Source organism: Diorhabda sublineata, chromosome 7 (assembly GCF_026230105.1).
Source record: "Diorhabda sublineata isolate icDioSubl1.1 chromosome 7, icDioSubl1.1, whole genome shotgun sequence".
Classification (NCBI taxonomy): Eukaryota; Metazoa; Arthropoda; class Insecta; order Coleoptera; family Chrysomelidae; genus Diorhabda; species Diorhabda sublineata.
In genome coordinates this window covers 26,816,243-26,831,328 of record NC_079480.1, presented here as the reverse complement: position 1 = coordinate 26,831,328, position 15,086 = coordinate 26,816,243, and the positions used below count along the sequence as shown (strand labels likewise).

Genomic DNA, 15,086 nt, shown 5'->3' with positions numbered 1-15,086 from the left:
ATAAACGGAAATTCATGAACACATTGAGGGTCTAACTATCAAATATCAAGTCTGACCCTTCCTTTTTTTTCTTTACGTGCAGTACACATTGCAAGTAATGATATACTGTAATTGTCAGATAAATTGTATTTTATAAAAAAATAAACTCACCTATCCTTTGTGTATCCTAACTTGGGTTCAGTATAATTAAGTAGATCTTCCATTGTCCACTCCGGATTTTGATCACCGCATAACATAATGCGCATTTCATCGGGACTAAACGCTGCCAGTTTTTCAATAGGAAAGACTAAGGAAAATCCTTTATTGAAAGCTTCCAATTGTCTAGCTACACCCTTATCTAAACAGAACGCTGTAGTCAATTCCGCGTATTCTTCTACATTATCGAGATTAACTTCTATATCGGCACCATTAGGAACTAAATCTACACTAGAAAATCCATATATGCTAGAACTGGGCAAATATGCAAACGTTAAAGCTAAATCTTCTAAAGGTACTGCTCCAGATGAATGATTTAAAGATAAATTTTGTATCTGGTGGCTTCTTTGTTCCGGCGTTAAAGCGTGATTTTGAATGATTTTCTGTTTTTGTTTGATCAATTCGCGAATTTGTTTCAGAAAACTAGCTCTTATCGGATCTATATCGTACAAGTCTTCTTCTCCTAAAATATTGTAATACCAAGGCCTCTTTTCTTCCGTTATTAACTTTGGCGGATCGAGTTCTAATTCTTTTTCACTTTCTTCAGATATAAAACTAGATGTCATTATATCTTCTTCAGCTGGTTTTTTGATACCAGCGAAACCTATTCTTTCATTGACTGTATTTTGAATTTCTCCATGACACATCAATTTCAAGAAACTGTTGCTTAAAGGCAAGTCAACCAGACGATTGTCCTGAAGAACCTGAAAAATTGTTTCTTTTTTAGACAGACTCTAAGAACTTTACAATTTCAAGTCATAATTTGAGGTTGCAAAAAAGTACGAAATAGAAACCTACCGTCAATTATATAATTATTTGAATGTTCAATATAAAAATAAATATTAATTTGGTTCTATAATAAAAAATAATTACTAACCTTTGCTAAAAATACTCCAAGGAAATAGAAATGTTTCACGGCTTTATCACAAGCTTCAGAAGTTTGCGGTAAAGGAGCTGGGAAAAGGCCTGATGATCTTCGTACATAATATCCTGGTGGTTTCATACCTTCTCCAAGATCTACTGGCTCATTTAGGCTTATGGCTTCGTCATCACATATCCACATACCTAAATCGCGCCTTTGTATTTCTGCTGCTACTAATGCGTAAAATTCGAGCGTGGGGCCCAAACCTAAAGTTAAAGTGTTATTTTAAAATTTCTCTGGACAAACTCATGAAACGAAAGAGATCTACATTACAAATTAATACTTCCGAGTTATAAGTTTATTCATTCTGTACAACAAGAATTATAGATAACTTGAAACTCCTATTCTGCTGTTTGTTGACATGTTCACTCTGCAATATAAACAAATAGCAGGGTCAAACTGACTCGGACAGATCTCACAAGTGTGGTTAGCCACCTTCCCTTTTACTTACTGCCTTTTTAATAGATAGACACAGGGTCTATCACCCTTAGGTCCGTCTATTTTGTAATTTGACATCTAATTTCATCATTGAAACATTCAGTTTCTTATATTTCATACAATGCAAAATTACCTGTTCCTTCTTCTTCAGCAAATTCTACTTCTAAAATGGATTTTCTATTGGCGTGAATCTTCATAACTTGCATGGCCCAATCGAACAGTTGCTCTCCTCTAGGCACTTTAACTCTTTCGTGTTTCAATCTTCCAACTCTAAATTCGTGCGGATCGTCTCTTCTAGGCGAAAGACCCGGCGTCCTTTGTCGTTCCATTGTAACGTCTCGTTGTGTTTGTAACCAAACGATACTTCGTGAAGCACCAAAGGCAGTACAATTGAAATACAATTGTCTTGTTTCGAACGGGAACAAAAATGGACAAGAATGGTTGAGCTCTTCGCACCTTAAAAAAAAAAAACAATTCAGACTATGTACAAACTATCAAAACTCTTCATTGTGGTGCCCACCTCAGTAAAGGAAAAGATATTTCCAAAAATCATCTATCTTACAATAACTTACACAATTTTCATCAATTGCATCGTGGTACATTTATTTCATTCAATCATGATCAGACACAGACCAATAGAAACTATAAAAAATTAATAACTTACCATGCTGGTAAACTTGAACTGGAAAGTACCAAGGGATCTTGTATTTGTTGCAGCAATTTATTTGTGAGCTTTTTACTGGAATATTCCTCTGCGGGTATATCAGAGTTTTCAAATATTTTAAGATCATTTTCTTTGGATGTTGTGATTACAAAAAGATGCCTTAGAAGTTGCAATACATCTTCGACTGTACAATTTGATACAGAAGGAGTTCCAGGTATTGGAGTGCTCGGAGAAAGAGTTGTACCAGCTACAGAACTACTTCCGCTTCGAGAAAATTGTGTTGCTACCGGTGTGGCTCTACCTTCTTCTGTATCATAACTAATGTCATCTTTTAGTTCTCTGTATATGATACTGAAAATAAAAATGATTATGATTGATATAGAAACAATTTGTGAAAAGGTATAAACCACCCAATTTGCCTTACAGATTTTAAGATTGCAATTAACCTTTTATATTAATAGTCACTAATTCTGTATTATCACCATTAAAACAAGAGAAATTAATTTTTCAATTTCCCATTCAATTATTAAGGTAGTAAAATTTCATTTCAGGAAACTTTACCTCTACTACATATAAACAAATTTGTTTAAATCATTCTGTGGTGATATTTTCTTATTCTCGCTGCTAGATCACCAAAAGATTAGGTCTAGACCATCTCTACAGAGATTATGACCGAGAGCTGCAACATCTCGGCCTTCACATGCGAATTTTCACTGTTTTTCAAGAAATTCATTATTATTTAAGGATAATCTTTAGGAATACTGAAACTATAGACATTAGTGTACCACTCCCGGAGGAGTTTCCAATTCTCAGGTTATAAGATTTGTCACAAACACAGTCTTGATCACAACTTGAAACACAAGTTTAATATTAGACTAGAGCCAGAAGTTTTATAATCATCTAGAGTATTGTTAATGTCTATGAACTGATATTCATCTTAAATAAAATTCATGCAAAGCTTGGTTTGAACATAATGAAAACCTACATTTTCACAATATTTAGCTAAATAATGGAAAGTTAAGTATGTACAAGAAATTATGAAAAACTTACAGATATGTCGGCTCCCAAATTCTTCTAAGTTTTTCTAGTTTTGAATTGAATTCAGTCATTTGCATTAATTCTTGAACAGCTCTAAATATTGTCCATGAACGATCAGTCAATTCGATTTCTACGTCAGCAATTCCAGGCATATTTGGACCTTTCAATATCAACTGCAATTTGGGTTGTGGAAGCAGTTCATGTTCAGATATAGCAGGAGTTTCATTTTGACCTGGTGGTGGAACTTCCAGATCTGTAAAATTAAATTCATATCACTAATAAAATATTCTATAAATGTAATTAGAATTCCCTTCTTAATTAGGTTTTATTAAAGTAAATTATAGATACCTACCAGTTGTTTGATTAACGTTGGTCCTACCAGGTCTGGGATCGAAAGCTGGTATTAACGCTGAAAATTGTCTCTTCAATACAAATTCATCATCCCAAGATCGTCTCTTAGTTGGTCTAGCTTCAAATGATTCCTCTTCCATGAACGATAACAAATTTCTTGATACCATAACTTCTTCATAATCATGATCGTCTTCGTTTTCGTCATCATCGTTGTCATCATCTTCTCCCATTTCTTCATCATCGTCCAACTCCGCTAACAATGTCGGTGCCCTACACGATTCTAAAAAGTCTTCTAGAGACACTTGTTCACTATCGCTGCTTGTAGACGTTAGACTCATTGTAAGGGCTTGACTTAGTCCTTGAACAGCACCAGCAGTGGTAGATATGCCTCCTGCTGGGTTACCTGGATTATAACTGGACGATAAGCTAGGATAACTCTGCGCTGTGCTTAATAAACCACTAGGGAAATTGCTCGATAACGCTAGACGGACTAAACTAGATACGGAATTCGGAGCACGTTGGAACAGTGAACTGCTGTTTTGGTTGTTTTGGGCATTGTTGACATTTTGAGGATTATTCGGGTTGGTACTTGATGTATTTGATGATGTTACTGAAGCTAATGTACGCCTTCGAGCTAATGCTGCAAACGTTTCCAGCAGACCTGAGAAATTCAAAACTATTTTTTAATTAGTGTTGAATGTTATAATAAATACAAATTGGTAATTTTTTTAACAACTTAATTTAAAAAAAAAATATGATCTTAGATTTTAAACACCACTCAATATTTTGGAAACTGGCTGAATAATGAAAAATATTTAAGGTTAAGGTTTACAAGTTAAACTTTATTCAAAAGAAATTGAAATTCTATTAGAACGTTTTTGTCCATCTGGGTAATGAGTATTTCTTTCTTAAAATCGTCACTTAAATGTCAAAGCTTTTCAGTAAATCTGTTGGCATCAACTGCAATATTTTTAATTTGATTGTTAAATTTTTAAAATCATTTAGTAGATATGTTAATGAAAAAATATGAATAACGAGTGAATGGATATTAAATAGTTGAAGGTTGAACACAGAGTTTTATAACACTACTATCATGGGAACTCCCGTATGATCACTGCAAATGTGTAGAACAGTCACATATGCCTTCTAGTTATAATGAATACTTAATACAAAAGATCTATTTTATTATATACAAAAAAATGAAAAGATATTTCACTCTATAAAGAAAAGCTCATATCCTTATATATATTTTATTTTTTCATTTACTATGCACTTTTTTGCAATAGCATGATTTTCTTGGAAATATTTGGCGATTTCCGGCGTTCTCAAACCAATTTATTTGCAAACTTTGTATTTCAAGAATTTCAATAATCGCTTTCATTATCCCTTGTATAAAATTGGTTTTTCACAAATTCAAAATGAAAATCAAGAAAAATTTGCTGAAACCTTTCAATTCTGTTCATAAAAAAGGATTGGAAGGAATATTTAACAAATTGGATTTTAAAATGATTTAGATTAGTTACATTATAGACTTATTTTTGAGTTTTTAGTGAAGAAAAACGCAATTTTCTATATTTAGTATTCTGAAAATGAGTTTTCATTGCTAATAATTGTTCGACAACACAAAATGTTATAGAAAAAATGAAAATTAGTATATGATTTGGTACAATAATTCTGTTTGTTCCAATTTTCTTTGATAGTAATCATTTTTCCTCATCCTATTTACAGCGAAACTGAAAATTTTACATTTTCTTACCGATTATAGACTTTTTCAATTTTCCTCGATAGTAACCATTTTCCCTCATCATATTTACAGTGAAACTCTAAATTTTACATTTTCTAACAGATTATAGACTTATTTTTTGACTTTTTAGTAAAGAAAAACGCAATTTTGATTGGTAATAATTGTTCAAAAACCTAAAATTTGGTAGAGAATATAAAAATTCGTCTATAGGAATTCCCAATATGAAATTTCATTTAACAATGGAAAGTTCTCACTGACATATAGAAAATGATATTAGAAAGGTTTTATGGAAAAAAATGTAAAAATGAATGACAATATTATGTATATTTTGAAAAATACCTGCTGTCGATGTAGGTTCAATCTGGCTATTTGATTCTGTGGTTAAATTCGGTACACTGACACTCATCGGATTCGTCACTACAATGGTATTATTACTACTGTTCTTAGCATTATTAGTATTCGTCACAGCCTCATCTTTATCACTACTACAATTTCCGCCTTTCACCGAATCAGTTTTTCGCCTCGGCGGCTTTTCCTCGTCCGTTTCCGAATTACCCGACACCGATATTTTAACGCCGGAAAGCTGATGTCCGCTCTGACCGAGATTCAAAGCAGATTGTAATAATTCGGCCGATAAAAAGTTATTAGTATTATTTCTAAGCATATCGGAACCTTCACGTAATTTATCTAGAACCTCGACCGCCTCTACGAAACTTTGAGCAGCTACCGCGGCCTGCGAATTACTCATCTTCGAATTACGATTCGATTTATTTGTATTCGAATTGGAATTAGTGTTCGACGTCGGTTTTTGGGAATCGGTATCACATAATGTTAAACTTTCGACTATCGTTGCCAAATCGGTGGAATTATTTATAGTAGAGAGATCATTATGCGGATGTACTACAACTGATAGTTCACTTTCATTTGATACTGATTGCGATTCACTTGTAACAGCAACTAGTGCTTCGTTACGCGCTACTGATAATACGCTTTCAGCAATCGTTTCTGCGGCTTGTTTAGCTGCCAAATTATCTGCCGACGCAGCTTGTTCCGTACTAGCTACTGAAGCTTTAGCATCTGTCGCTTCCGGCAAACTAGGAGTAGAACTACTTTTTCTACTAGTTAAAACGCTTTGTTTGTCTTTGTCATTCTTTTGCTTCAATCCGGAACATTGTTTTGAAGACGAGGCGACGGTGGTTTCTACGTCATATCCGGGAGCTAGCTTCAAATCGTATTTGCCCTCAGCTCCCATACGATACGAATTGGAACCACCATGGTCCCAAGTCACGTCTATCCATCCGCTGTGAAGTTCTCCGGTGACGGTACCTTCACCAGATGGATTTCCATCTTGATCTCTCCATTTCCAATCAACACCTCTAACGACTCGAGCACCCACAGTCATATGTTTAAGTAATTGCGATTTGACTAAACGTCGTTGTTTTCTCATGTGTGCCTCTTGTTCTTTGTGCGCCTTGCCCATATCTTCACATATACTCGTCACTTGTCCGTAAATTTCGAATCCGGACAAACTTAAATAGTGCGTTTGACCTGATGCATTTTTACCGGCTTGTTGTATTCTGACGTGTCGCCAACCTTGCGATTCTTCTGGGGAAACTTCTATCGGCCACGTACCAGTACTACCAGGATCGTTAAGAGACATATCGTGAGTATGAGTGTATAACGTAGTCCAAGTGTTACCGTCTCTAGACATTTGGAAATGCCAATTTCTCAAAGCCGATCTTCCATATCCCCTGGCATGTCTGAGTGTATAAGCTGTCGGTATTATGTAGACGCCAAGATCTATGCTGAACCAAGCGCGTTTGTCGTCGTTAGTGTGACAATTTAAAGCTGATGTATCTCGAGAAAGTATATCTTCTACCCTACCGTAAGGTAAATTTCTCGCATCTGAACTAGTAACAGTTACAAGTCCGTACTGTCCCGGATTAACCCACTCGGAGCTTGTTTTACCATTTGTACCGATGAAATATATCAGTCCGTTTTCGTCGAAATCGTGAGTGTGTTTGAAAGTTTGATATTTGGATTCTTTCAATTTTTTAAGGAATTGAAAGGTACTGCGGTCGTAATCGTACCATTGTTTCGCTACCATTTTCAATAAATATCTTTCTAACTGCGCTACAGTTGCCAAAGGTTCCATTTTCAAACTTCTTCCTGATCGGTCAATCAAAGTACTTTCACCTGCGGCTTTTTCTAATCTAAATCTTAATCTTCTGGTTAATATTTGAAGACCGTAACCAGTACCGGGGGTATCATATAAGTAAACAGGCAGTTTTTCAATACTTTCCAGGACAGATATTAACTTATGGACTAAAATTAAATAGGGCGATTTATCTTCGTTGATTTTATTTCTAAAGCATTGCTTGAATACTTGTACTCTTTGTTTTTGTAATTTATTCATTTTGCTCGATTTCAAGCCTTGTTCCCAATAGCTGGTAGATAATAACGACAATAAAGCTTGTACTAAACCGGAGCTATGTAACTCATATGCAGATACAACTCCATCTTCCATAAGAATTTCTGTCAATTCATCTAAAGCATTATGGAGAATCTCCTTCCAACTGTTTCCACCTTCTCTGTTGTTTCCATACGAACATTGCTTTTGACATGCACGTTCTATTTGCGCAACAATGTTTCCTAATTTGGCAACAATGCCTCTGGGTTGGGCTTGTGCTACTCTGAAATATTGTTCATAAATTTGGTGAGCCAAATATTTCACTTTCATTTTAGTCGCTTCCAATTTGGAACGCAATCGTTTGCCTTTCTTGTTGGTCCATCCTGCAGAAAATTCTGGACCTTAAAGAAAAGAAGAATAAAAATTAGAAATTATTGAACTGTAAATTTATGTGCAGGTCAATTCATTTGATAGGTTGTGTTCAAACAAATTTTGGGAGAGGCTATATAATAAAAAAATAGATACACTTGAATTGCGAAGAAATGTTATACTAACTAAAAGACAAAGTTAAAGCAAAAAACTAGTCAAGACATTTCCAAAACCTCAATGGACTTCTCCAATTGATAAACATTTACTACACACTAAATAAAACAATATCGGGATGTAAAAATACAGAGAATAAAAATGTATAACGAACTATAATAGACGTGCCAAAAAAATTGGACAATTAAGAGAAAAGGGACGGGAAATAACTGAGAAGAATAGTAGGACTTTATAATTGTTATGGAAGTATTATAAGAATGATAATTATTTGTTGGTATAAATAATAATGATACAAAAACAATTATTTTTCTAACCCTTTGTACAAAACAGTTTTACGTTTTAAATTGTTCTTTGTTTCTCATTGGCCATTCTATCAATTTCTTTCCAATTCTGAATATTACTTTTTAAGCCTTCCATAGCACTATTTTTAGTATCTGATCATTATGTACTTTTTAAGGTATACCAGCTATCAACTCTTTACCCTTCAATAGATATACATATATGTTATTCACAAAGTTTGTCCAATTCTCTATTAGTCCTTTTCCTGTGTTTTTTGTTCTTCTTAGTATATTTTTTTATCTGGTTAACGTTCCTTCTTAAATATCCATCCAAAAATGAAGATAGTTAATTAATGTCAATAGCAAACTAGAGGAAGATCCAGAAATAAATGGATAGACCAAATAGGGAAAATATTAGAGGAATGTAAAAGAAAAAGAGTTTCTTTTACACATTATTAACGATCAGATACATGATGGAAAACATTTAAGCTAATACAATTCTACAAATATACAAAGTGAAGTATCGGTTCTCTAAATAAGAAACAAATTGTCTTGTATATTTGCAGAATATTGCAATACAATATTAAATCAAACAATGACCTCTGTCATTAACCTATTGGACTTAATTGTCACTTAAATAAAGACATTAATAACCTCAATTTGTGTAAACTATGCTTTAACAAGAATGATGTGAAGATGAATATTTGGTTGCAGAATAGTTATGGTACGGACACAACTATAGGTGATAAAATCAGAGATGTGCTAGCAAATAGTTCATTGAATAACATTGTATAATAAATGAAAGAGGTTTGTTACACATACAAGGGCTGTATTCCAGATTTGACTTAACTTCCGTTATGGTAAAGAAGTTGCATACAAATTGAGTCGTTTCACGGTTAAATTTTAATCGTACACGGCAATGGCGAAAAAAATGCAGGACATATATGCGTTTCAGCAAACCTAAAAGCAGTTCTTGAACGTTTTTCAATAGGTTTTCGAAAACCAATAGAAAAAGTACCATCTAGTAACACATATAGTAGAGGACAGTGGATAGAGGAAGATAGCATCACTAGGACAGCACAGATAACTTCGAACTATGGTTTGATTCCTGCGTCCTGCGATGTGTGGAAGATCAGTCTATAATAGTAATTGTTAGTTAGAACTATCATAAGTCGCTAGGCGATATAGCTGGATCCCTGGATATAGGAGATTTAGGGTCAATGAAATTGACAAATTGAAATTGATACAACACCGGTTCTTCAGAAAGAAGTTTTAAAAATAGTAGAAAGTACTGGAATTATTCCTCTTATAAAATAATCCCTTCTAGTTTGTTACATTTTTGATAACAAAATGGGACAGATATTATTAAAACCCTTGAACTTTGCCCATTATTTATTGAAATCAATTTAAATGCATTGCATCGGCTACAAATTTGATTAGTTTCTTCAATATTTCGAAGTCGTTGGTATCCTCCTGTATTATAACTCTGAATAAATATATAAATATATAAATAACTATAAATAAATAACTGAATTATTCAATCGTAGTACAAGAATTAATATTCATATTTTGATATTATTAATAAACAATTACCTAAATATGTTTCAGCAATGAATGAGTGTTTGGTGCCTCTGTTCGATTCAAAAATAAATCCAGGGAGATCTTCTCGTAAAATTGTAGTTTGTTGTTGTCCATCTGAATTGTGTATATGTATTTCAGCTTCCTTCCTCGACGTTAATGACCAATTTCCTACTACTAATCGTGTAGCGCCTGGTTTTGAAAGAAGAGGCGTCGAATTGTTAACGCATCTAACTGCCGAACGGGCCCTTTGCAATTTTTCAAGAAATTCTCCACGGTTTTCTAAAAACAATATTATGAAAACACATTTAAGAAGATATTATGGAATAATGATAAAAGCATAACAATTTTTTGCAAAAATATATTATTGGTACATTCAGTATGTTGCAATGGATTAGTTTTTACATTTATAGAAAGCAACCACACATACTCACAGTTCTATTCCTCGTTAAAGTTTTTTTATAACTAAAAATGTATTTTTTATGAATTTACTATTGGTATATGGAAAATTTTATAATTATTTGGAATTGTTTATCAAAAACTATCAACAAAATTGGATGAGTAGAGGTTGTGTTAATTTCATTAGATAAAGTATTCAGTTTATTCTTGAACTTTTGTGCTAAATTATTCAAATAATTCAAACAAAAATGTAGCAAATTAGATTACAATACGAGGTGTGTTAAGAAAATACGGCGAAAGTATCTTTGTAGCAGCAATTACTTACAATTAATGTCACTTTGAGTGACATTTCAATTGAGTGACTCATTTCAAGAAAAAAATTTTCGGTGCTCAAGAAAAATATTAATCTACATATAGGAAAATAAAACTCACCAAGTTTGAGCTCTTAATATCAATTTAAGGTAGTTACAATTTAAATATAAAGTTTGACCGTTTAAAATGCATTTTTTTACTTTTTATAATAATGCAAGTCAGTTTGATGGACACCAAAAAAAAATCTAAAGCGATTTTGAAGAGCTCAAAATTCCCACAAGGTCCATCAAACTGATTTGCATTATTGTAAAAAGTGTGTAAGTGTTAGAAATTTGAGAAAAAATTTTTTTGCATGCATTTTAAATTGTAAAACTATATTTATAATAGTAAGTACTTAAATTAATATTAAGATCTCAAACTTGGTGAGAATTTTTTTTTCTATATGTGCATTAATATTTTGCTTGGACACAGAAAAAAAGATTTTTTTTTCGGTAAGAGTGTCAAAGAATCTCACAATGTTCAAATATATCTATATGACGACACCATAATAATTTCGTAGACTTTACAAGTAGGATTAGTAAAAAGTTGAAATGAGTTTAGTTATGGGGGAGGATCGGTCGCGACCTCCAAAACAGATGAAAGTAAACAAACCCTTTATTAAAATAGGCGATTAACTATTTTAGTATGAGTTTAGAGTTTAGTATGGAGTTAAAATCTGTTAGGAGAAATAAAGATACAAGAAAATTGGTCCATCGGATTTCTTATTTATTTGTGTTCAATTTGAATTTTGTTTCTCGTGATTTTGGAAGGTAAAAGTTTTCCTGTTTCTCCAGATTCGCTTCAATCAATAGATGTAACACAGACGCAGATCAGATAAAATCCTACCAGAAATGCTTCCAGGAAACGTCAAGATAATTACATATCTATCCAAGGGCAGTACTTTAAGGAGATCAATCCAAAATTTATATTATTTCATTATAAATAAGATATGTAACTTTCGTCTGATTTCGTGTTAATAGAAACAAATTTTTATACGAAGACAGTCCTTTCATTGGGGTGAGAAACACGCTGGAAATTATTTTCGCAACCGTTGATGTTTTGTGAAAACTTCATTTAAATTATGTGGTGCAAAATGCCACAAAAGAAAATGGAAGTCTTGAGATAACTCATGTATATAATTAATAAAGTATTCTAACATATCAGATAAACTTAATCCTCACGAATCATTCTATATTCAAGGACATGGTTGGATTTAGCATTTTGGCACCCCTAGGCACAATAATTTCTTCCAACCTTAGTCTGGTTCAAGTTACTTTACTAATAGGCTTTTATGTTAATTGCTTGAACACTACTCCAAGACTTAATTTCATCAAAATTTGTAGAATTTACTTAGTTCTGGGCTTAACAAAATGCGATCTCAAGACACTTTTTACTATTTTATGTATTAAAGAGTGAGCTCACGTTCGTGGGACTGAAACAAACCAATCCAGCCCGTAACAATCTCAAACTTAACCGTTTGATAACAGGAGTAACATCAATATACACAATTTTTCCTATATAATCTGATCCTCTCATCTACTTTTTGGTCACTTTCCTCTCTCCCTTTAATAGATATACATATATGTTATTCACAAAGTTTGTCCAATTCTCTATTAATTCTCCTCCTGTGTTTTTTGCTCCACAGATTCCTCATAGTATATTTTTTCATCACCTGGTTAATGTATCTTCATTAGCCTTCTTAAATATCCATTCAAAAATGAGTAACTAGAGAAAGACCCAGAAATATATGGATAAACCAAATAGGGAAAACATTAGAGGAATTGAGGAGGATTAAAGAAAACAGTAGGCGAAATAGTTGCAAAAACTGAAAATATAAAAGGAAAAAGAGTTTCTTTTACACATTATTAACGATCAGATACATCAGATGGAAAAAATTTGTGCTAATACAATTCTACAAATATACAATATTTGCAGAATATGCAATACAATATTAAATCAAGAATAAACATTCTTCTCAAAATCAACTAACAATTTGTGAACAGTATTAAAATCAAACAATTGTTTACATATAAGGCGGAAGGACCTCTGTCATTAGCCTATACAATCCAATCCTTTATCTACTTCCTGGCAATCTTTTCTCATTTGGTCTCCATTCTGTAATTTTCTTATCTTCCGCCATTTTTCCACGTGTCCTTACCATCGTAATCTTTTTTAATTTAATTATTTACTATAATCTCATTTTCGAGTATATTCTCTATTTTATAGTTCATAAGTTCTCGATACTACAATTTTCATCGGTCCATGATTTTGCTAATTATTCTCCTTTCATATATCCTTAGTTATTCTTTGTCCATATTTGTTGATCTCATAGATTCTTAATTTGTTTGCTCTACTTATTCTCTAACCATGAATTATCGCTTTTTGTCTGGTTCTTTGTGCCATTATTGCTGCTAATAATTGTTCTTAAGTACAATAATGTCATACTATTTTTAAACCATTTTTGACTTTTTGAATACAGCAGTCATATTTCGATTTGGTAAGAGTTCATGCATAGTTGCATATTGGGAGGGCATTATAATTATAACGAGATCAACTTTTACCAAGTAAGAACATAGTTCTCTACACGAGAAAAGTTTATTATTAATATCAAGCAATGATAGAGACATATTGTTAAAAAAATACGTAACAAGTGCTGCATTTAACAATTATATAATGTTAGATGTTTGAATGAAAAGCGAGAGTGCATATTGTACATAGCAAGCAGAAATGAAGATTTAAAGAAAGATTAAAGCTTTGAAAAAGCAAATCAACCAAACGTGGAAATAATAAAATAAGCCAACTTACCTTCGGTTGTAAGGGAATCGGCAGCACGACTCTTCCCTAAATACGGACAAACAAATCAACATCACTGTTACCACATAAAATACTCAAAAACAAAAATAAACATGACAAAAAAATAAAATTAAAATCAAACAAATGAAATTAATAATTGACATATTTTTTTCTGAAATGACTAATTTTCTAATGAGTATTTAAGAATGATGTTTAAATTATGCCCATTTACATAGATAAAATCAAATTGATATAGTGAGATTGATACGTTGATTTGTTCAATATGTTACATTTTATTTAGAATTTTTCAATGTATTACATTTCATTCAAATATAGATTAACCATATGCGGCATGTTTAAAATCATTCTTAAATGTTTGGTATGAATTTATGTAAAAAAAAAATTAAATTAACTGATAAAAACAATTTTATGGTTTGAATTTAGCAAATTGTACAACATGTGCCTAATTTATATGTAGAACAACCAAAGGGATCAAGTAACCAAGGCGACATTCTTTGGCTGTGCTACAACTCCTTAATTCATCAAACTAATGACCCCTCCATCTCAACATCGACAGATTCTATATATCTAGATATCGATATCGAAGGCTATAATTGCCAAGATTGGAATATACCATGTTACGTTTCTTGTCAAATAATCGATTAATAAGTTTATGGCCACTGTATTTTGGGATACACAACGTATATTCATCATCTACTATTTGGAAAAAGTAAAATAACTTATAATGACTATTAAGAAGAAATCTCAAAGAAACGGCCCCACAGTGTTACAAGTCGATAAAAGTTATTCAATGAATTGAACTTCGAATTGCTTTTGTACCCACAGTACTCTCCTGATCTGCCCTTTCCCCAGTAAATACTGGGAATTTTAAAACATAAAAAAATGTTCCCAGAAATATCAACCAAATGAGAAAGCCATTGATATGCCAAGGTCAAAGAAAAACATACGGTTGTAAAAGCGTTGAACTAATTGTATGTACCAAGGAAACTTTTTTGATGAAAATAACGAAATAGGGTTGAACAAATGGTTTTTGTGTGCTATATGGGAGACCAGATCTTTTCAAAATCCAATTGGTAATGTGAAGATCTAATTTAGAACATTAACTATAATGAACATGCTTTATTGGCATTAGAATCTAAGGATGTATTGTTGAGTAATTGAAAGTATTATATTGATGAAAGATTACATTTTAATTACAGAAAAATCAAAAATAAATATTTCTATCAATAATTTTTACTGTTATCAATATGAGACTTTTGAATACATAACTGATTAAATTCATAGTATACATTTCTAGTAGAAAGAAGATACATTATTACAGTAATCTCCCTTATAACACGTTACTCTTATTACGCAGGGAT

The 15,086-nt window shown here is 32.4% G+C and overlaps 1 protein-coding gene across 4 annotated transcripts in view; it reads right to left on the bottom strand.

Annotated features, from left to right (window-relative positions):
- LOC130447004 (E3 ubiquitin-protein ligase HECTD1) overlaps positions 1 to 15,086 on the bottom strand; it is a 38,462-nt gene that overhangs the window by 3,418 nt on the left and 19,958 nt on the right. Inside the window, exons 10-18 of one of the 4 annotated variants that reach the window (XM_056783589.1) lie at positions 13,717 to 13,752; positions 10,177 to 10,443; positions 5,692 to 8,163; positions 3,610 to 4,284; positions 3,270 to 3,510; positions 2,220 to 2,570; positions 1,689 to 2,011; positions 1,073 to 1,323; positions 151 to 899 (exon numbers count right to left, since the gene is read on the bottom strand). In XM_056783589.1, the coding sequence (XP_056639567.1) occupies positions 151 to 899; positions 1,073 to 1,323; positions 1,689 to 2,011; positions 2,220 to 2,570; positions 3,270 to 3,510; positions 3,610 to 4,284; positions 5,692 to 8,163; positions 10,177 to 10,443; positions 13,717 to 13,752 (5,365 nt within the window). The remainder of the gene's footprint in view (positions 1 to 150; positions 900 to 1,072; positions 1,324 to 1,688; positions 2,012 to 2,219; positions 2,571 to 3,269; positions 3,511 to 3,609; positions 4,285 to 5,691; positions 8,164 to 10,176; positions 10,444 to 13,716; positions 13,753 to 15,086) is intronic. The other 3 variants (XM_056783590.1, XM_056783592.1, XM_056783593.1) reach the window with 3 other exon arrangements.